At 36.3% G+C, this 22,689-nt stretch overlaps 1 protein-coding gene across 1 annotated transcript; it reads right to left on the bottom strand.

The window, feature by feature from the left end:
* Positions 1 to 137: 137 nt before the first annotated feature.
* LOC137024814 (NLR family CARD domain-containing protein 3-like) lies at positions 138 to 22,148 on the bottom strand. Its single transcript, XM_067392700.1, has 7 exons — positions 21,887 to 22,148; positions 17,700 to 19,491; positions 16,735 to 16,908; positions 14,607 to 14,780; positions 7,315 to 7,488; positions 1,759 to 1,805; positions 138 to 655 (listed from the first exon to the last, which is right to left on the bottom strand). Exons 1-7 carry the CDS (start codon positions 22,146 to 22,148, stop codon positions 138 to 140), a joined length of 3,141 nt encoding a protein of 1,046 aa, XP_067248801.1.
* Positions 22,149 to 22,689: the final 541 nt, after the last annotated feature.

The following is a 22,689-nucleotide window of genomic DNA, read 5'->3' as shown; positions in this document are numbered from 1 at the left end:
ATATAAGTGTTCATCGTCTTTCTGCATCAAGCCTCTTATATTGGATTATATAGTCAAGCCAGCATGTGACAGTCACTGATTTATCGTGCAGCTCAAAGCATTATGGGTAGAATTTCTCGTCAATCTATTCTGATTCATCAACACAGTTTCACTGATCCATATAAAACAGCAAACCCAGGATAGAGCGGTTGAGTGAATGTGGTCTGGACTGTGTGGATGAGGCTCATTGTGTCTCCAGAGACGCTGTAGAAGGACAGAGTTCCTGCACTGTGATCCACATACACTCCTACTCTACTGCTGATGGACTTTACAGGCAGTTTAGTCTCTATGTTATTGTGACTGAATGAGTAACTGGAGGAATAGCAGATCAAACTCCAGGACTGATCATTAGATCCAAACACACACTCTTTACCTCGTCCCTTCCTGGTGATGCTCTTATATGACACTGATATGAACACACGTCTCCCACTCCACTCAATCTCCCAGTAACAGCGTCCACACACACTCTCTCTACACAACACCTGATACTCATCAAATCTGTCTGGATGATCAGAATACGGCTGATCTGTGTCTGTAAATGTAATCAATCTGTTCCTCTCAGACAGACGAATGTATTTATTGACTGTGTATGGATCCAGAGTGAACTGATGGCAATCTGATGGAGATAAAAACACATTATTACAAGTTAATTTAGGATCGTTCACAAGTTTGTATTACAGAAGCAAATCAAAATTTAGAATTATTCTTCTTCTCATCTAATCTGTAATCAAGAATTGTGAATCTGTCTGACCTTTAATATAGCTGAATTCTTCATGTTCAATATATCAGTGGTGTCTCAGTACAGTTTAAGGGCCCTATCTTGCACCCAGCGCAATTGACTTTGTACACCGACGCATGTGTCATTCCTATTTTGCACCCGCGCAAAGCGCGCTTTTCCCTCCACAGAAGCACGTCGCTAAACTAGTGAATGAACTTGCGCTCCCTGGGCGGTTCAGCGCAAAAAAGGAGGCGTGTTCCGGCGCAAACAATCCCTGGTGCTATTTTGCTGTTCCATTAAACAATTGCGCCACTGACCAGAAAAAACCTAGTCTAAAGTCAGTGGCGCGTTGCGCGTTGTTCATTATGCTATTTTAAGGGCGCATGCTTGACCATAATGTATAGCGTGCACAACGCGCATACACTTTGCTCATGTAATCTACACAGATGCAACAGTTATTTTTGCAAATCATAAATTGTTACACTAAAAAAATATTAACACATGAGATGACGGAAATCATTGTGGTGTGCCACGAAGATGTGAAAAAACCTGTTTAACCGACGCTATTTTGGGTGGGTTTCTCCCATCCCCATACAACACAACTTCTCTGTCTTTCACTGCTCTTACAAGAACATCAGTCTCCTCGGCTGTGAACCGCTCCTGGCGTGCGCCTGGTAAATACGCCATAATAATAGCAATCCATAATGGAACTTGCGCACCTGCTTTTAAAGGGAATGTTGGATGACGCTCTGATTGGTTTATTTCACGTTACGCCCAAACCACACCAATGAATAATGAAGCTACTTCAGACCAACCCATTTTAGATTTGCGCCGGGCGCAAGAGCCATTTATCCCGCCGGGAAAATAGCAACAGCGCCGAGACCCGCCCACAAAGTTACTTGCGCTTCGCGCTTTGACACTTGCGTTTCAGATCGTTAAAATAGGGCCCTGAGTGTGTGTTTGTGTGTAAGAGAGATAAAAGTATGTGTGTTTATACGTACATTTGTGTAGTCCTGCTGTAATCCAGATCTCTCTTCCATGATCCACACTACAAAACACAAAGAGTGTCAAAGTTAATCAGTAAACACACACACATATAAGACTGCTGTGTGTGTAAGAGGCAGGGTCTGTGTGAATAGACTTATACATAAATTGATCACATAGAAATCAATACTCAGTGTTTTCAGAAAGAAAGAAACTATTTTATCCTAATGCATTTCTGTTTATAGTGTAAATGTACCAAATTTGATCACTTAGAGATCAAAAATTAATGTTTTGAGAAATTAAAATCACTGAAATAAGGCACTGAAATAAGGCCTCAAAACACATAATGAACATTTTTTCAAAAGACTTTTAGGAATTTAATATTTGATTCTAGAGTTTTTGCTTCAAATTGATGTTAAAATCATTCTGCCTACTCGGACACTTTAAAACAATGTATTGATTTTTTACCCTGGCCATATGTGAAGAGGCGTGAATCTTCCTAAATAATGCTGTGATTCACACCTGAGGAGATTAAGACCCTGCCCCTAATGAGCCATTCAGTCAGGAAGAAAGTATGGAATGACAAAAGAAATATATATTTTTTTTGTTTGTAGTTTAGAATAAAGTTAAATGTATAACTGAGAGTCAAAGACACATTTTGAGTACACAGTTATACCTGGAAATAAAATCTGTTCAAAGATATGTGAACATCACATACCTGGCATTTGATGTTTGGTCACGGTAGAAAACAAATTGTTGGGGTTTTTGAAAAACAAAGAAAAATATCATGATGCGTGATCTACCATCTCTCTAGGAAAGAACTCCATTCTGATACTCCTCAGAAAATGAACTTAGAGAATATTTATCACACAAACAAATCAAATCAAAAGCAATAGTCTCTGTTCATGTAATCTGTTTGAAAAGAGAGAGATGTCAGTCATTCGTGAGTCACCTCATTATCCACTAATGCGACCATGCCGACAGAGAGCACGTACTATTTGAAAGCAAATTCAGAGGCGATCCATGTAAACAGTCAACGATGCGCGGTGTCATCAACTCAGAAAAAAAAAAAGTATCAAGTTTTAGTGAGGAATAATGCTGGAATAATTTGCCTCAGAGGAAGAGTGCGACTGGTAAGTTCTGTATTCTTAAATCCTTTATTCTAATCATTATATAGAATAGTGTCTGTGAATATTAAATTGCAAAGAGACCATTTAAATATGAATCTTGCATGTTCTGTGAGTCTCTGTGTGAATGAATGCCGCAGATGCGTGGTTTCATTTACTACACATAACTTATATAAGTAAACATGCCATATCAGTTTTTCCCATATGTTGCTATACTGAGATGAGTGAAATCGACTAAAATATGTAATAAATACTGAGATAAAAAATGTTAGCAACGTATTAAATTGCAAATTAACATTTATATGCTCTGTAATATAACAAATACGATACAAAATGCCATAGACTTAATATGAATGTTTAGACAATATTTCTTTGGACTGTTTTGGACAGATTATGATGTGTTTACTGTAAAATAGCCACTATGTGAAGTGTCACATCAATTAAGTTTTTGTTCACAATGAATGATGAAAATTCAGCTTTGCATCACAGAAATAAATTATATTTCAAAGTAGGGATGGGCGATATGGCCTACAATCCATATTGCGATATACATTGCAGCCTCTTGCGATAACGCTAATCGCCCTGCTAATTTCAAGTAGAGATGCACCGATTGCAATTTTCTTGGCCGATTCCAATTTCTTGGTTAGTGTGATCGGCCGATACCGATTTTGGCCGATTCCGATTTTCTTTCTAAGAACTATGATTGACAACATACAAACAAAAGTCTACTTTTCTTTAACACAAAGTTTTATTTTCATTAAAAAAATTATAATAAAAAAAACAAGTAAAAAGTCAGTAATAAAATATAAGAAGCTCAAATAAATGCAGTAATAAAGAGAGCTATGAAACCAAGTTTTTTAGGTTAAAATTTCAGGTAAGAAAATACAACAGAAATTAAAGTAATTAAATGTAAAATAACACATTCAGTATTATTTTACATTGGTTACCTTAATTTCTGTAGTCTTTATTGTAAATTATTTATACAGATCAATTCTTACCATTAAAGTTATAAAACGTATTCAGTCAAGAGCAGAAAGTGATTTTCTTTGTCTTTTGTTCTTTGATTAACATGACAGACAGCAACAGAAATATTGGACTGCTGTCCCTTTAAAGGTCATTGCCCACTGAGTCCGAAATTCGCATGCGAAACTTTCGCAAGTTAAAAAATAAATTCGACCTCACGTTATGTCAATCGCGTTTGCAAACTGCCTCCGAAACTTTCGTCCGTCAAAAAAATATTCGGATCAGGTTCGATTTTCTACGTTTTTCGCATCTGTGGCACGCATTTTGAGTGACGTTTTGACAATTCAGAGCCACCGTACGCGAACGCAAAAATCCAGAATGCCATCTGACAAGTTGATCCACGTCTTCTACAGCACAAAACAGCAGCACTGAATGACAAACAACGTGAGGAATACAAAGAGACCGAATATAAATACAGATTGTGCCAGTAGTAAAGCATCAAACAGAGCCACTGACATCCTGAAGTAAACTTTGAAACGCTCGGCTAATCCCGCAGCTCCTTGATGAGGTGAATTCTCCTTTCTTTCTATGCAATCTCGGGATTGAATGGACCCGATATTTCCTCTTTCTTTTTCTCTTTTTAAGAAGAGAGGAGACAACTAATCGTGCTCACTGCTTGAAGACTTCATTTTGTATTGTTTTGCGATTTTTTTCGCAACGCATTCATTAATACGCATCGGACTCATTGTGCAAGGTCTTTGTGTGTGACGAATTTTTAGGATTGCGAATACGAAAAAACGCATGCGAAAATTTCGGACTCAGTGTGCAAAGGCCTGTTCAACGGACCCAATACTGTTACACACAACATGGGTTCACTTTCTCAGCTATTTAACGATTCAAAACTGACTGTGTTTATCTGAATACTCGCCAAGATTGCCTGTGCCGCTGGTTTTGACATAGGCTACTTTTGTATGTATTTGACAGTTTAAACGCAGTAAGCTGCTCATTTGGACTTGTGACTATGTTAGACTTCTGTCTCTGTTTGAGACTGAGCGTGGCTTGCTCGCTCCTCTAATATAGATCAGTTGTGCGCATGCTTTTGGTGTAAGCGCGAACTTCGGGAATGACTAAAATTATGCGCAATACAAGCACTGTATAACCGGAGCGAATGAGAGAGAGGAGGCGCCCGCGCGCAGGTGTATGTCACTTCGCGAGTAGATTGCGTCATCAACATGCATTATCGCGGTAGTGCAATAGAATTAAAATCTCTATCGTAGGCCAATTTTGTATCGTTTATATCGCATATCTTTTATATCGCCCATTACTATTTCAAAGTATATTAAAATAAAAAAAACATTATTTTAAATAGTAAAAATATTTCGGAATATTACTGTTTTTAATAAAAGCAGGCTTGATGAGCATGAAACTTATTTCAAAAACATTAAAAATAGTAATGGTCGGTAATGTGTACAATTTAAAATATTATATGCCTATATAAAATTCACATGATATTCAATAATACATGCATGCATGAGATAAAAAATGATCACGTTTTCTGTTAAGAGTGGACATTATATTAACATCAATTGTTGTTATAATCTTGTTATCAGCATGCTCACAAATGTATTATTTTTTTATTTTTTTTGCTTTTATTTCACAGATTTGAGAATCATAGTGACCAGGCATTGGCCCCGGATTGGACAAATTCTTCATAAATATGACAGTGAGATCACCAGATGCAGGACTTTTTTTTTTCTCTCCAGTGCATATAAACACCAAACACCTTGGAAATACCAGGTATGTGATTTTCACATATATCTTTGAACAGGATTTACTCAAAATGTGCCTTTGACTCTCATTTATATTGTTATTTCACTCTTACATATCTGACTGAAAGGCGCATTATGCTGCTTATTGTCTCCTCAAGTATGAATCACAACATTATTCAGGATTATTCCAAAATTTAAATCAATATATTGTTTATGTGAATGCATGGACAGGATGATTTTCATATCCTTTTAAAGCAAAAACTACAACATCCATTAGTCAAAAGTCTTGTCAACACATAAACTGCTTTTCCACGGTTAGGTCGAACGGTTCTACTTGAGCCTGGTGCAACACAGCACGATCACAAACCGTTCTCAGCCTGGAATTCTCGGCTTGGTTGTCAAGCCAATGCTGAATCATGCTGGTAGAATCCGTGAAGTGACATTGCCACTCAGGATTGGTCATTTGTCTACCAGTTTCTCTGTAGCTGGCTAAGCGATCTATTTGAGCGACATAAATTAATAATGAAATTAAAAGAAATATCTGATCATCCTCCATAACGTGGTTATTATTTAAATGTCATATCATCAGTAAACCATTGTGTTACCAAGGCAACGACTGACGCTTTTGTATTGCATTCCAAAGAGCGGCCGTTATCAGCCCCACAGTGGAAAATAAAACCGTAACCATACAAGCAGGCCCGGAATGGCCCGGAATGGAATGGTTACAGTGAGAACCGTTCGACCCGTTCAATAACCATGCATAAATGTTATTCGGTCACAAATACAAACATGTACATACATGTTGCTCACATATTATGGTTGCCAAGTTTGTGATGAATACAGTATAATGACACTTTTCCCATTAATATGTTTATAAGCAACTGAAAATGTATGTATTTAATACTTCTATGAATCTCACTTGTGGACTTTCTGCATGACTTTCTGTGCTCTGGCTTTCAGTATGAATGAAACAGAAAAATGACATGAGAGTGTTTAGAGTCACATCACCTCATTTTGAGGGTAAACAGAAAAATAATATGGAAGTACTTTGTAATGTAACAAACTACTTATTAACTCTTACTTGAGTCATATTATTTTTTATATTATTATAAGTAGCAATACTTTTACTTTAATAACATTCTCAAAAAGACTCTTTCCACCACAACAAATATACCTCTTTTGGATGAAGCTGATTGGATCCTGTTTTTTGACAGATAACCCTTAAGGAAAGCTAGATATCAGACCTCACCTAATACAGTCCCTTTTTCAGACATACTACACAAGTTGCGATACTATTTTACTGATGAAGTCGCAGGACAGCACTGACAACAAGTTTCTGTGCAAGACTGAAAATCATGGAAATGGTTTGTGATTTATATCCAATTTGTTATATTTATTTGTTTGATCAGTGTCTTTTTTTTTTTTTTTGCTGTTGTAGGTTGTCAGGACCTTTGAAATAACTAAAATAATTTTATGAAGTGATATGGAACTGTAATGCAGTCAAGACCTGCCTGGAACTATTTAAGCTGTGCGTTTACTGGAAATATTTGCAGAGCAAAGCATTCTACAGCCCCATAGTATAACTAGAGGTAAACCTCTAAATAAATTCTCAATAAGAACTTTTGTAAATGTATAAGTGTAACTGGTTTGTAATATGAGAAGATTGTAATGCTGGTTTTGGAGTTGTTTAAACAAAACTCTTTGCTCAACATACTTGAGTTTATCCAGTCTGTAGTCTGGATGATTGAGTTTATCAGTGAGCAGCTTGACTCCTGAATTTCCTGGGTGATTGTAGCTCAGATCCAGCTCTTTCAGGCGTGAGGGGTTTGAACTCAGAGCTGAAGACACATAACCACAGCCTTCCTCTGTCACCATACAGCCAGACAATCTACAAAGACATACAGGAACAGTCCATTCGACATTAGTTTGGCAATCAGACTTTACTATCACTCACTGACCTGTCCAATTTGTATTCACAGCTGTAATTCTCTGTAGATTCAGTCACAAAAGTAGAAAAAGTGTCAGTGAATGTGTACCAGAATAAAATTATTTATTTATTTATTTTTCTAAATGTACAGTAGTTAAGACATCAGACATATTTATACTTGTGTGTATTATAGAAATTGTTATTTGAAGATGTATACCTATTTCAGCCTTTCATTAGGCATTTTTTACTATTTAAAAAAACCCTACAGGCAGTGATTTCAAGTGATTACTTTTTTCAATTTTCATTGTTTTGAATTGAAAATATATAATTTACATTTAGACATGAAACATTAACATAGTCATACAAATAATGCTGGGTATACACTAGGGGTGCAACAGTTAAGATTACTCACAGTTCGGTTTGTATCACGGTTTTGGTATGGTTCGGTATGTGCTATGTTCAGGGAAAAAATTACTACTGTCAAATAAAAATAAAAGAAAATAAGAAAAAATAATCAAACAGCACAAATAAATACAGTAAAGCAAAGATACAAATAAATATAGCTTTTCAGGTTATGTAGTTTTTAGGTACAGGAATTGCATAAAGTTGCTAATAAAATGTAAAACAACATTGCATGTAATCTTATAAATTAAATAAAGATCAATTATTGTTAATTATTAAGTTGCTATTCCATCATGAGCAATGAGTGATTTCCTTGTCTTTTGTTGTTTGATTAATATTAAAAACACATCCAGACAGCAGGAATGCAAGGGCTGCTGTCCCTTTAAGACATAATAAATGGATCAGTACACTAAAAACTAAACACGTGTTCTTTCTCGAGCATATAAGTTCACTTAAGACATAACCAACAATGCTTGCTAGGATACTCGCCAAGACGGGCATGTTGACATAATTTTGTGTGAGTTTGTCCGTTGAAGCGCAAGACTTGAAAGAGACCTCAACATTTGCACGCTATACACACACGCGTAACTTCTCTTTCGCGCCTTGCACTCGAATGTTTAAATTTGCCAGGCTTAAATGAGTTTAGTTTAAATGTAGATAGCAATGTGTGCTGTTCAGGTCTCACCTGCGCTCGCACATTATCAACACCCAGTTGATGACCCGTAAATGACTGGTCTTATGAGCATACAGCACTCGCATTGAACAAAGTTTAGGGGAAGCCAGAAAGCACATCCATCGACAGAAACTTACATTAGCCTAATTCTGTTTTATCAGTGTTCTACAAACCATATTATAGATGCGTATGCGTCGTAAGCATAGACTGTAAAAAAAGACAGATATGAGATGAACCGCGGTGCAAGTGCGTGCCGAACCGAGTGTGCAGAACAGTATGGTTCGATTTTTTTACTGAGAACCATTTCACCCCTAGTATACACAGTGCGATTAACCGTTTTTTTAACCGAATTGTGACTCGTGCGACTTTTAATGATTTTCAGCTTTGCTGGGCATCATTTGTCGTGCAGTGTACAGGGGGAAATGAGAGGCGGTAAACCTCTCCCAACCGTCAATCGGATGGTTCGATGAATTTCTGGTATGTCAGAAATATTTGTCGCTCCTCGTGAGAGTATCACACAGTTGAAGCAGAACTATGAACCAGTTGCCCTAAACCACCAGGTCTGGGCCATGGGAGATCAGCAAAAGAAAAAGAAAACAGTCGCCGCAACACCGTTCAAGTGCGTGAATAGCGGTTGGCGCTAGCTGCCTTTATAAAGTGCCACTGGATGCCAATTCAAATGGCCAAATCAACCATTGAGATGTCACTGTCTGAACAAGCCCGACACAGAAGTTCATCGCTATTGAAAAGCACCTCTTCAATGGACGTCATCACAAGCTGCTATTCTGAACATGCTGCTCAGGGCCGTGTTTAGGTTATTGGGGGCCCTAAGCAAATCTCTGGGAGGGGGCCCCAGCAAGGGGGGTGGGGTTGAGGGGTCTGTAGTCTACTTTTTTGTGTACTGTGATTTTTTCCCTCCCAGCCTCATTCTAACCCGTCCCAAAGCAACACCCCATAAGCACCACCACAAGAATGCATATAGTAAGCATCTGATCTAGGCTACATGTATTGAGAGCATTCTGAAACAATGCTTATGTGTGTGTTATCAACATTGCAATTTATTATAAACAACACAAAACTTTAACAGCCAGTGACATTTACAACAGGAAAGACTGGACTGATTTCACACAGTTTAGTGTCAATCACCATCTAACTCAGCCCATTAAGATCTACACTTAGCCTTAGATGTTATATGAATATGGTCCCTGGAGCATAGGTTTTATCAGCTGGCAATTTTCAATGCACATTTAAGAGTGCAATTTGCAACTATTATTTACAATGGAAAGATGAGGATTATCAGTATGTCACACTCTGTGTCAAAAAACTTTCTTTTTGCACCATTTCCTGCCAGTCTCTCATCACAGTTATGCATTTCAATTCACAAGCTTGCAATTTGAGTCAATATCAGTTGTTTTGGATATACTGTATAGGTAGGCTACAGTACATGTAAAATTTTCTCAAGAAAAAAATTCTATCAACTAAAGCTGTATAATATACATAGGTTGGTACTACTTTAATATTTGTTTACAAACTTACATTATTTTTTATAATAATAAAGTTATAATAGATCTACTAACTTTAAAAATATTTCAACTTCATTTAGGTTTTTTTAATATATAAACATTTAAATGGTGGCCGTCAACTTGGGGGATTTATTCAAACATGCATTATATAGGCTATTGAGGAACATTAAAAATTATAATTAATATGTAATATGGTGCATATATTTAGCTAAATGCTCCTCTAGAGTTACTTTTTCTTGCTGACTAAGGAGTTTATGGTCATGTTTGTTCTGAGGTAAATGTGACATTACGTTTCTTTATTTACTAGCTTTTTTACAAACCCGATTCCAAAAAAGTTGGGACACTGTACAAATTGTGAATAAAAAAGGAATGCAATAATTTACAAATCTCATAAACTTATATTTTATTCACAATAGAATATTGTTAACATATCAAATGTTGAAAGAGAGACATTTTGAAATGTCATGCCAAATATTGGCTCATTTTGGATTTCATGAGAGCTACACATTCCAAAAAAGTTGGGACAGGTAGCAATAAGAGGCCGGAAAAGTTAAATGTACATATAAGGAACAGCTGGATGACTAATTTGCAAATTATTAGGTCAATTGGCAACATGATTGGGTATAAAAAGAGCCTCTCAGAGTGGCATTGTCTCTCAGAAGTCAAGATGGGCAGAGGATCACCAATTTTCCCAATGCTGTGGCGAAAAATAGTGGAGCAATATCAGAAAGGAGTTTCTCAGAGAAAAACTGCAAAGAGTTTGAAATTATCATCATCTACAGTGCATAATATCATCCAAAGATTCAGAGAATCTGGAACAATCTCTATGCGTAAGGGTCAAGGCCGGAAAACCATACTGGATGCCTGTGATCTTCGGGCCCTTAGACGGCACTGCATCACATACAGGAATGCTACTGTAATGGAAATCACAACATGGGCTCAGGAATACTTCCAGAAAACATTGTCGGTGAACACAATCCACCGTGCCATTCACCGTTGCCGGCTAAAACTCTATAGGTCAAAAAAGAAGCCGTATCTAAACATGATCCAGAAGCGCAGGCGTTTTCTCTGGGCCAAGGCTTATTTAAAATGGACTGTGGCAAAGTGGAAAACTGTTCTGTGGTCAGACGAATCAAAATTTGAATATCTTTTCGGAAAACTGGGACGCCATGTCATCCGGACTAAAGAGGACAAGGACAACCCAAGTTGTTATCAGCATTCAGTTCAGAAGCCTGCATCTCTGATGGTATGGGGTTGCATGAGTGCGTGTGGCATGGGCAGCTTACACATCTGAAATGGCCAGCCTGCAGTCTAGATCTTTCACCCATAGAAAACATTTGGCGCATCATAAAGAGGAAGATGCGACAAAGAAGACCTAAGACAGTTGAGCAACTAGAAGCCTGTATTAGACAAGAATGGGACAAAATTCCTATTCCTAAACTTGAGCAACTTGTCTCATCAGTCCCCAGACGTTTGCAGACTGTTATAAAAAGAAGAGGGGATGCCACACAGTGGTAAACATGGCCTTGTCCCAACTTTTTTGAGATGTGTTGATGCCATGAAATTTAAAATCAACTTATTTTTCCCTTAAAATGATACATTTTCTCAGTTTAAACATTTAATATGTCATCTATGTTGTATTCTGAATAAAATATTGAAATTTAAATCTTCCACATCATTGCATTCTGTTTTTATTCACAATTTGTACAGTGTCCCAACTTTTTTGTATTACGTCTTTCCGTGGTTGAACACTGAGGGGGTAAACATGCTACTGACACTGCCCCACTGCCGTTTTGCGGCGAGAAGACGTACAAGAAGCTGAGCTTGTGACACACTGTCTAAAGAGCTCATTGCAGCCACTGATTATATATTGATCATCCAAAGCATCACTGAAATATTAACATTTTTTGTTTATTTAAATTAAAATGGATAAACCATGTTACACGTCTTCCAAGCCACTTGCATGTCCATAAGGGCGGCACTTTTATTAATTTACTTTTATTAATTTACCATAGGCACAATTTCTCTCAGAGACAACGAGAGATAAATACTTCAACATATGCTGATAACGGTATGTAACTGTCTTAATTTATTTCTTAATATTTCTCTTGTGGCCCCTATACATAGTGAATGCGTAGTCGACATAAATGTTTTTAAATCAATGAGAAGTAAGCTAATCTATCTAATCTTTAATTATCCTTGTGGTGATGTGCTGAAATTGTGGGGCAAATAATAATTTAATACATAAATTGGAAATGCTGAATCCTCTTGATATCAATAACTGATAGACGATATCTCTGGATACACAATATCACAGTCTATTGGCGCAACCCAGGATGGGAGTTTATCGCACATATTTCACATGTAACCACCAAACTTTTTTTCTTATGAGTGTGAAAGAGACTAAAAATACTCTGATTTTGGTCATACAGATAAGTGTTATACACATTCAAAACTGTTAAATGTCTACTTTTATTTGTGTACACTCAAAATAAAAATGAATTGTTTTGCCTTTTGCAAAATAAAGAAAACTAACACGATGCTCTTTCTGCTGTCTCTCTCTTAGTGAAGTCCAGTCTGAAACACATCTGAAACACATCCCTCACATACATGCTGTTCACATATTATTGTAGCAGAATTACTGCTGAATACAGTGTAATCAGGCTTTAGCCATGAAAATGTTATACGTAACAGAAATGTCAAGGCATGTCAAAACACCTCTAGGGCCCAGAAAACAGCGTTAAGGTTAAAACACAAAATGGTTTTAAATTCCAATATTTAAGAGGCAGATTGGAGACATTTTGAGGCATAAAAAATAATAACTTTCATTTATAATGCCATGGTTTATCCGGTAGATGCCTGTATTGCTTTTAATAAATATATATGAATCTACTAGGTTTTTTTAAAATGTGAAGTTTAAAAAAAGTAATAACTCACATCCAAATATTTTAAATTATATTCTTGTAAGCACATAAGTGAATATTAATGATTACAATGAAATACTGAATTTAACTCAAAAGTTTGAACTAGTGTTAAAAAGGAAAACTGCATTCAACAAAGATTTTTTTCCTTATATGTACAGTATATGCATATGAATTCATATTGAATCAAGATAAAGATCGATATTTGTGTCAATACACAGTATATTACCAACCGTTGTGTAGTATGGTTATTAATAATTAATATACACATGACAAGTTCTGACAAATCAGAATGTGATATTTGTCCTTGATTGTCAGTTATTTTTCATTGCCATGGTAAAATAGTTCCAATACCTTGCAGCATTTATGTCATGTTTTCACTTGTAACTTCATAAAACATGCTTTATGGAACTGGCACATCATTATTTACAACATATTCTCATGTTTAAAAAGAGTCCAAAATCAACATAATCCATTGCGTTGATCAGAAGATATTCCTCATTGAGTTACGGCACTTAAAACTCCACAGGCGCTAAGTAAAATTTGATGTACCTTTCACGTGGCATTTTCACTTGTAACTTAATGAAACACAAAGGCCCTGATATACTTCAAGTAAAATCAAAGAACAAATTGATGTGACATCATTTTGCACAAAATCAGGCCAAAATCAAGTTCTTTTGGAGTTTGTTTTGGGAGTTTGAAAAAGCTTGCCAAAGCAAACTATCTGGAAATATTCGCTCTGTGCTGGTAAACACCTTTTCTTTCTTTTTTTTTACTATAATTGGTCCATGGTAGGTAGGTGTGTGCAGAGACTCTGCCTTTTTTCATGTGAAAATCTTGTAAATTTAATATAGATTTATCTTTGTTAAAGCTGTATTTTGTTGTTTTTATTAACAAAACAGACAACGGCGGGTATTTATAGCTTGCTGTCACTTTAAAGATCCCATGTATGCACAGATCCAATATAATACTGATTTCTTTCTCAACTTGCTCACTTAAGACATAACCGAATGTGTTTATGAGAATACTTGCTGAGATGGGTATTTTGACTGACATAATTTGTATACATGTATCCATCCAAGTGCATGGGGATACGAAAGATAAATTGAATGAATGGTTTTAAAGTTTGGAATATGTAAACTAGCAAGACAAAACAAATGCAAATGATAACCTTTCACTCTATTGTGGTTAAATTTGCAATTGATCTGTGAATCACATGCGTGCCGAACCATGGGGCCTGGTCCATACAGATCACGGATCAACCCCTACTGTCCAGTGAGTGGAACTTAAATGCCTCTCATTGGCTATTGTGTTCAAGAAATCAATAGACATGTGTGTGATTGACTACATTGCTAAACACTGGAAAATCATGTGGGAAATAGAAACCTTTGACACTCTCCAAAGCACAAACACAAATATGCACTTGTACGTTTGCTAAATATGTTTTGCCAAATTTAATGGGGTCCTTTTTTTTCTGGGGCGCTAAGCGGTCGTTTACCTTACTTATTGGTTAAGTCCACCTCTTATTACAGCATATTTGATTATTTTAAGACCATTCACCTCATTATCTCCAGCTGACAGTTTGGACTCTTCAGTCCATCAGAAAGAAGCTTCACTCCAGAATCCTGGAGGTTATTGCTACTCAGGTCCATCTCTCTCAGGAAGGAGTTTGAGGATTGTAAAACTGAAGACAAATGTTCACAGGACTGTGCAGTGAGATTACAGCTGTGTAGCCTGTGTAGAGAACAAAACAAATAGCAGCAATAATGCTAATAATAATATTAAGAATTTTAATTATAATATTAAATCGTTTAACATATGATCATGCCCTTCTGTTTTTAAACTCAATGATATTATCACACATGTCAGTCTGTAATTAATCTGATTGAATGCCTTTACAACAGAGCCTTGAAAATTTTAGATAGAAAGCTAATAAGATACCATCACAGTCAGATCTCAAGTAAATACAATATTGATAAGCTTTGCTCAATTATCCTTTCTAAACTATGTAAGGCTTGATTTTCCTGCTAAACAAAAACTGAGATCAAGCGTCCTGCAATAAAGTAATAAAACTTTAATCTGGAAAGAAGATCTCAAAGAAGTAGCAATGGACAACGCCTCGCCCTAACCCCAAAAGGACAGCGCCTCCCCCCACCACACACACACACACACACACACACACACACAAACTCTCCTTCCCCCTGCCTCAAGTCACTGAAAGTTATTCAAAACATATAATGTAACTTGTTTATCTATTGTTTTTCCCTTTTCATGTTTGATATCATTTAATTTGTCTCAGTGCGATTGGTAAAACGGTCTCAATTTCACAGCAGTCACTAGAATTATGAAGAAGATGGAAAATTAAGGAAAATTCTGTCCTCTTTTTGGGTGGTGTCTCTTCTTCTCTCCCCCCAAAACAGGTGCTGGTATAGTAAATATTTACAACCCTTTTGTTCTGGTTCTGGTATAAAAGGTAAAGAGCAAAGCAGTCATGTGGGATCATCTGTAGGAGAGACCCCCACAGAGAGGGGTGAATGTCTGAGGACATTCACCCATCCCTGTGTATATATGCATTTCTTTGAGTAATCGATGTTATGCATTTACCATTTCTGAATTGGCTTTAATTGTCTAATTGTAATGTAATTGGCATCATATATTTTTACTTGACAAATAAAATGTTATATTTGGTTGATTCTGTATTATTCTTAATCCATTATTTCTAGTAGATTAAAGCGAAGGTATTACCTCAAATCTGTGTTCAGGATTTATCATACGAAAGGTTTAATAGATGGAGCATAGGGCACGTCAATTAAGTCCATTTCGATTTCTGACAATCACTGCCTTAAATAAGTTGCAGTTTTCGTAAATATATCAAAACTATGCTTTTTGTTACGAGTAAGCAGAGCGCGACCGACTTAAAGGTAGATATTTACCCTGCATCCAATGTTTAAGGTCAGACTGACGAGTTTGTGTCCGGGAAGAGTGCTCAAATCGGCCGAAGTAACTCTTCTAAAGCGATACCGGGACTGCAGTGAACGAAATAATTGAAGATATAAGGTAATCAGAATAATCGAATATCTAAATTAATACATAACAAATGATTAATTTCTAATTGGAAACACAACCTAAGTGTAAGAATCATTTGAAATTGGAGTCAGATTAAGCGAGTGAAATTAAGTGAACTTAATAGAGATGCTGAAAAGGCATACACGCGTTAACCTTCCCCGTCCTGTGGGAAACCGTCATTGGGCCCATTAGGCAGGCCTTACAACTATGTAAAGTTTTTATTCTGAAGTTTAAATGATCTTGCCCCTCAGCACCCCCCCCCCCCTCTTTTTTCCCTTGTTTTTTTTTTTGAGAGAGATTGCAGGGGTCCAGCAGATCCACCAGAGGGGTTTGTGGCGGAAATTGTACAATTTTACTTTTGCTCAGACTGCCCTCTCAGTGTACAATTTTGGAATTCATTACCTGATTATTTCAGATCTGCTTCAAGTGTATTAACTACGTCTTGGTTAATTCAACAACAAACTTGTACTCATGTTTTATTGTTGTTGTAACTGTAATTTATAAAAGCCCTTCTACTATGATCTGTTTAACCCCTACTGTCCCCCCAACCCCAAATAATTTTTTTCTCAGACTTATGCACTTATGCAAAAATACTTATATTAATTACTTTAAAACCATTCACCTCATAATCTCCAGCTGACAGTTTGGACTCCTCAGTCCATCAGAAAGAAGCTTCACTCCCGAATCCTGCAGGTCATTGCTACTCAGGTCCATCTCTTTCAAGAAGGAGTTTGAGGATTGTAAAACTGAAGACAAACATTTACAGGACTGAGGAGTGAGATTACAGCTGTGTAGCCTGTGTAGAGAACAAAACAAACAGCAACAGTAATGCTTATAATAATAATAAATTGTTTAACATATGATCATGCCCTTCTGTTTTTAAACTCGATATCACACGTCAGTCTTTAATTAATCTGATTGAATGCCTACAACAGAGCCTTGAAAATTTTAGAAATTTTAGAAGATACCATCATTAAAATGATAATTTTCAACTTAAGTAAATAAAAGATTTTTAAGCTTTGCTCACTTTGTCTTTTTTATGTAAAGCTTGTATTTAAATGTTTAAATGGTCTTGCCTCTCAACCCTTATGATTTTTTTCTTTTTTGAGAGAGAGAGAGAGAGAGAGAGAGAGAGAGAGAGTGCAGGGGTGCAGCAGATCTACATTCTGGTTGAAATTGTAAATGTTTATTTTGTTAAACATCTTTTGCTCAGACTGTCCTCTCAAAATCAGATTATTAAAATCTGTTGCAAATTAACTTTGGCAAATTAACTATGATACATACATTGGATGGCTGTTGTCCCAGTTTTATGTTTATTGTATCTGTCCTTATACAAATAAATCATTAAATAAATAAATTATTAAGTAACATTTATAATCTGGAGCTTGGAAAAACCTTTGACTGTAGTGATGGAAACAAAGCTAAAACAATTTTCTCTTCATAAAACATCTAAACAGTATTTATATCAGCACACACATTTTATGTATTTTTCTTAACAGTCTAGGCCAACAAGTCACCCACGTAAAATGAAGGTCAAATTACAAATGACTATCGATGTATGTAAATGAATGTAAAGGATATTCTTACAGTGCTCTTCTGGTGTTTTTGATCACTGGCAGCAGTCTCATCAGTGCTTTATCAGATCTTCTGTATTTCTGCAGTTCAAACATCTCTTGAGTCTCTTCTGATATGAGGAGCACAAACACCAGACCAGACCACTGAGCAGAGGACAGCTTCTGTGCTGAAATATTTCCTGAGCTTAGATTCTTCTGGATTTCCTCCACAAACTTATCTTTTAGTTCATTCAGACAGTGGAATAGATTAATGGTCCTCTCTATTGATTTCTCATTCTCTATTATCTTTTTGATATAGTCAGAAGTGTTTTTCATGTCCTCTGTTTTCAGTTTCAGTCCTGGCAGTACTTCTTTCAGGTCACTCTGATTGGACTCCAGTGAAAGACCCAGGAGGAACCGGAGGAAAAGGTCCAGGTGTCCGTTCTCACTTTGTAAAGCCTTGTTGATTGCAGCCTTATGAAGTTTAAACAGTGGCTTTTTGGACAGTTTCCATTTCAGTTTTTCTATCCAAGATTGAAGAAATAAGTTAGCTTTCTCATCTTTGCCCATCATAAACACATAGAGAGCAGCAAGGAATTCCTGGACACTGAGATGTACAAAGCTGAAAACACTTCTTGCTGAAACAGCCTTTTCCTCCTGAAAGATCTGAGTGCATAACCCAGAGAACACAGACCCTTCACTGACATCTAGTCCACATTCCTCAAGATCTTCTTTGTAGAAAATCAGGTTTCCTTTCTCCAGCTGTTGAAAGGCCAGTTTCCCAAGCTTTAGAATAATCTGATCAAAAGACCTTGCATTGGCTTTAGGTTCAGGAACATTGTATTTTTCTTTCAACTGTTGCTGCTGAGTAAGTAAGAAGTTTGTGTACATCCCTGTGAGAGGTGTTTTGTCATCGCTCTCTCGAGCTACTAGAGGCTTAAGAACAGTGAGAGAGATCCAGCAGAAGACAGGGATATGGCACATGATATACAGACTCCTGGATTTCTTAATGTGACTGATGATATTTTCAGAAACTTCAGGACTGTTTTTTTTGAAGTATTGCTCTTTCTGCTCATCATTAAATCCTCTCACCTCTGTCACCTGATCAATGTAGTCACGGGGTATCAGACTGGCTGCTGCTGGTCTGGATGTGATCCAGATGAGAGCAGAGGGAAGCAGGTGTCTCTTGATCAGGCTTGTAACTATCTTACTCACTGTTGTTTCTGTGTGAACATCTGTAATTCTGTCAGGCTCTTTAAATCTCAAAGGGAAGCGACATTCATCCAGCCCATCAAAGATGAACAAGACTTTACCATCACCTTCAGGAAGAGAAGGCAGTTCTTCAGTACCATTAAAGACGTATTCATGAAGCAGTCCCATGAGACTGAAGTTTTTTGTGATCAAATTTAGCTCACGGAACGGCAGAGGTAAAATGAAAGCTATATCCTGATTCTCTTTCCCTTCAGCCCAGTCAAGGATGTATTTATTGACGGAGACTGATTTTCCCACCCCTGCAATCCCCATTGTCAGCACCTTTCTGTTTTGTTGACCCTTATGGACTTTGAAAATGTTATTGCACTGTATCGGTGTGTCTTTGGCATCAAATTGTTTGAGATTTAATTCAAACTGTCTCACCTCGTGTTCATTCACTCTTCCTCCTGTCTCATTTTCCACCACATATAAATCAGTGTAGATATCATGCAGGTACTTCTGATGACCCATCTCTGAATTACCAACCAATATCTTCTTGTAGTCCTGTTTTAATTTGTCCTTCAGTCTGAGGCTAATCTTATGAAGAGCAGCCTTACTGTGCTCTGCAGCTGAGCCTTTGAGAAACAGGAAAGAAATCAGCAAAGAGTAAGTGATCAATTTTATTAAAATTATAATACATTCTTTACATATATTCTAACATGGTATTTGATTTCTTTTACAAAAAAAATCAACTGTACTGTATATGTGTGGAAACTTGAACACTGCTTCTACTACATTCAAATTAATCACTCATTTACTCAACAGTGTTTACATGCAAAATCTTAATCACAGATTATGCTTAAGTTGACAACATGTATGGTTATGGAAATACCTTGACTCATGTAAAGTCACAATGAATACCTTGTATATCAATCATTTTACTAATTGTATTTCAAGCTAATGATATATACTTCTAAATATAGTTAGCTTGAAATAAGGTTGTTACAATTTATAATTTTAAGATACCATTGAAATTTCATACTTCTTAACACCAATTTTGATATCCCAGCAAAAAACTAGTAATAGCCTAACTAACATAAGTAAAAATGTTCTTGACTCTCAGACAGAGTGAGAGTATTGAATTGAGTTCTCTTTCATGGTTTATTGTACTTGAATAGTTTAAAAATCTCTTGCAAAAGATAAACTTTCATGAGGGCACAGCACTACAACTTCACACGTGTAACCGCTATAGAGATAATCTAAAATCTCTGCCAGTTGATAGTATATCGCTCATCCCTAAACACTTGGTTTCAATTTGAAAATTTCAGAATAACTTTTTTCTAATTCCTAATTCCAGAGTGTTCACTGAATTGTCACTATTTGTCTCAGATCGTGTTTAAGACATGCTGACCAGTCATTAAAAGTTATTGTTTCCTTCTGCTTAAATGAACCTTTGCACATGCCTTGACGATACCAAATCAATTTGGTGACAGCGCCATCTATTGTTCAACATTAATAAACAATTGTATCACACTATACAAAGTTTTGATTAAAGCTTTTAGACCAATGTAAACTGGGTGTCACTGGGGACATAACCTACACATATGTAAAAAATTACAGCACATATTAAACCTGCAGCACATACATTTATTTAATTGATTCGCAGCCTTCGTAAATTCACAATAGCATATGCTTTATTATGATTTTTTAACATAATATCGTGCAGCCTTAGAAAATGGTCTAATAATGTGTTTCATGGATTTTCGTCTGTGGTATTTTACCGGTCACTCGACGCGCAAGTTGAAATTGAGGATTTTTTAAAATCGAGTATTCAAATTTAATCAAGGAATCGTTAAAGTCCTAGAAAAAATACAATACAGTGCTCTATGGGAATTAAAAGGGAAGGACTTAAGGTCAATGGTTTGCTGTTTTTAAGTCAAATTAATGATTTGAATGTCCCTCCAAAACTCTCTTTCCTACTGTCACCCTAACACAGAAGAAAACCTGTTGAAGTGCTCCAGAAATTGCTCTATTAACCTCATTTCTAAACTCTCTTCTCAAGGGGGATTTTTTGCAGCATCTTTGGAAATAAATGAATTTTTTTTTATTCACAAATAAACTTTGTCTATCATAGTTTTACTGTAATTCGAGAAAATATCAATGTTACCTTATGGCAACACTGTACCACTATGGAAAAATAGGTATGTTGCCATATGCCATATTGATGAATGCAAAAGTGCAGAGGATAGAGCAAAACAAAACACTGTCACAAATTATAAATCTAAAATGAAAATTTTTACAGAGAAATGTCAGGAGGTCATATTTGTTGCCTAGTCTCTCTTTTTCTTTTTCTTTTTTTTTTTTGAGCATGTGAGCTAATTATTTTAGTTTATAAAGTTTTAAATATGGATATTTTTCTTATACAAAGGCATCACTTAGCTTCAGAAGGCCTTTATTAACCCCCTGGAGCAAAGTGGAGTACATTTATGATGGATGGATGCACTTTTTTTTGGCTTTAAAATCTTATCCCTCATTCACTGACATACAGCTAGGAAGAGCCAGGACATTTTTAATATAAGAAAGTCATATACACCTAGGATTGCTTGAGGGTGAGTAAATGGGGTAATTTACATTTTTGGGTGAATTATCCTTTCAAACATTAAAATGGGTGTGTCATCTGAATATATAAAATTGTAGTTTTATAAATGCTTACTTGAGCATTCATTTGTAAAAAGTGTAAAATAATTGGTAAACTGACACAGCCTTGTGGGACACCTGTATTAATGTTCTTTTGTTGTGAAAGACCATTATTTAATAAAAAGATAATAATAAGATGCTAATAATATCTCTTTCGAATGAGCTCCAACAGTGGCAGATGTCTTTATATTGCTTTTAGCCTGATGTGTGTGTGTGAGAGAGGATCACACACTAGAAAAAACATAAATCACACAAACACATCAGCAGAGCAAAGATTCAGTCAAACCATTACATTAGTCAATCACATTACAGTCACAGTTAATTAAACGTTACTTTGCTTGTGATTGTTTTCTAGCTGCTCAACCAGATTATTCTGGTTCATCTTCCTCAGGATCTTCACCGTTATCTTCACAGCTTCTTCTGGTCCAAAACTTGCTACCATCTTATCCACTGTGTCTAAGACATCTGCATTTTCCATTTCAGACTTGAAAATACACTCATGTTTATTTTCTAATAAGTGCCACTGAAACTCCTTCAGATCATCTTTCACCAGATTCTTCAGCAAGTTCTTGAGCAGATCTTTTACAGACGCCATCACTCTTCACAACTTCATAGCTGCAGGACAAAAAGAAAAAGATCTCAAGTAGTTTCACTCTTAAATGGGCCATGAATTGAGAAATCAACTTTTCATTGAGCTTTTGACATATAAGAGGTCATCATTCTATAAGAATATCCTGTAAGTTTCAGAACTGAAAACTTCCTTGTTAGTCCAATGAAAGCTTTATTGACACCAGACCCAGCGAATGACTGATCCTGGAAAGTGCCTTTCATATATATAGGTGAAAAGCTGCCTCCACAGAAGAAATCAATGCCTACTTCATCATTGAAACATTAGCCCCCATGGTATCTATTCCAAAACATACTAGCAATGAGTACCTTAGCAACCACCCTGAGAGTACTCTCAACCGCACAGCAACACCCTAGAATCAATCTAACTACCTACCTACCGTCTGATAGACTGTATTGCCTTCAAAAACTCAAAACTTAAAGATTTTAAAACATCAATCTTTCTGGGCAGGCTTTTTCAAGCCAACGGATGGAACTCCACGTCAGAAATACACTGTAAAAAATGTTGT

Source organism: Chanodichthys erythropterus, chromosome 8 (assembly GCF_024489055.1).
Source record: "Chanodichthys erythropterus isolate Z2021 chromosome 8, ASM2448905v1, whole genome shotgun sequence".
NCBI lineage: Eukaryota > Metazoa > Chordata > Actinopteri > Cypriniformes > Xenocyprididae > Chanodichthys > Chanodichthys erythropterus.
The sequence above is the reverse complement of the archived record's forward strand: the minus strand, read 5'-3'. Positions and strand labels throughout refer to the sequence as shown.

Excerpts from the sequence above, each read along its gene's own strand:
- LOC137024814 (XM_067392700.1), bottom strand. The coding sequence starts at position 22,148 with ATGGCGTCTGTAAAAGATCTGCTCAAGAACTTGCTGAAGAATCTGGTG. Across the intron at positions 19,492-21,886 it reads AGAAAACAATCACAAGCAAA|GCTCAGCTGCAGAGCACAGT; the intron begins GTAACGTTTAAT and ends TGTTTCTCAAAG. Across the intron at positions 1,806-7,314 it reads TACAGACTGGATAAACTCAA|TGTGGATCATGGAAGAGAGA; the intron begins GTATGTTGAGCA and ends TGTGTTTTGTAG.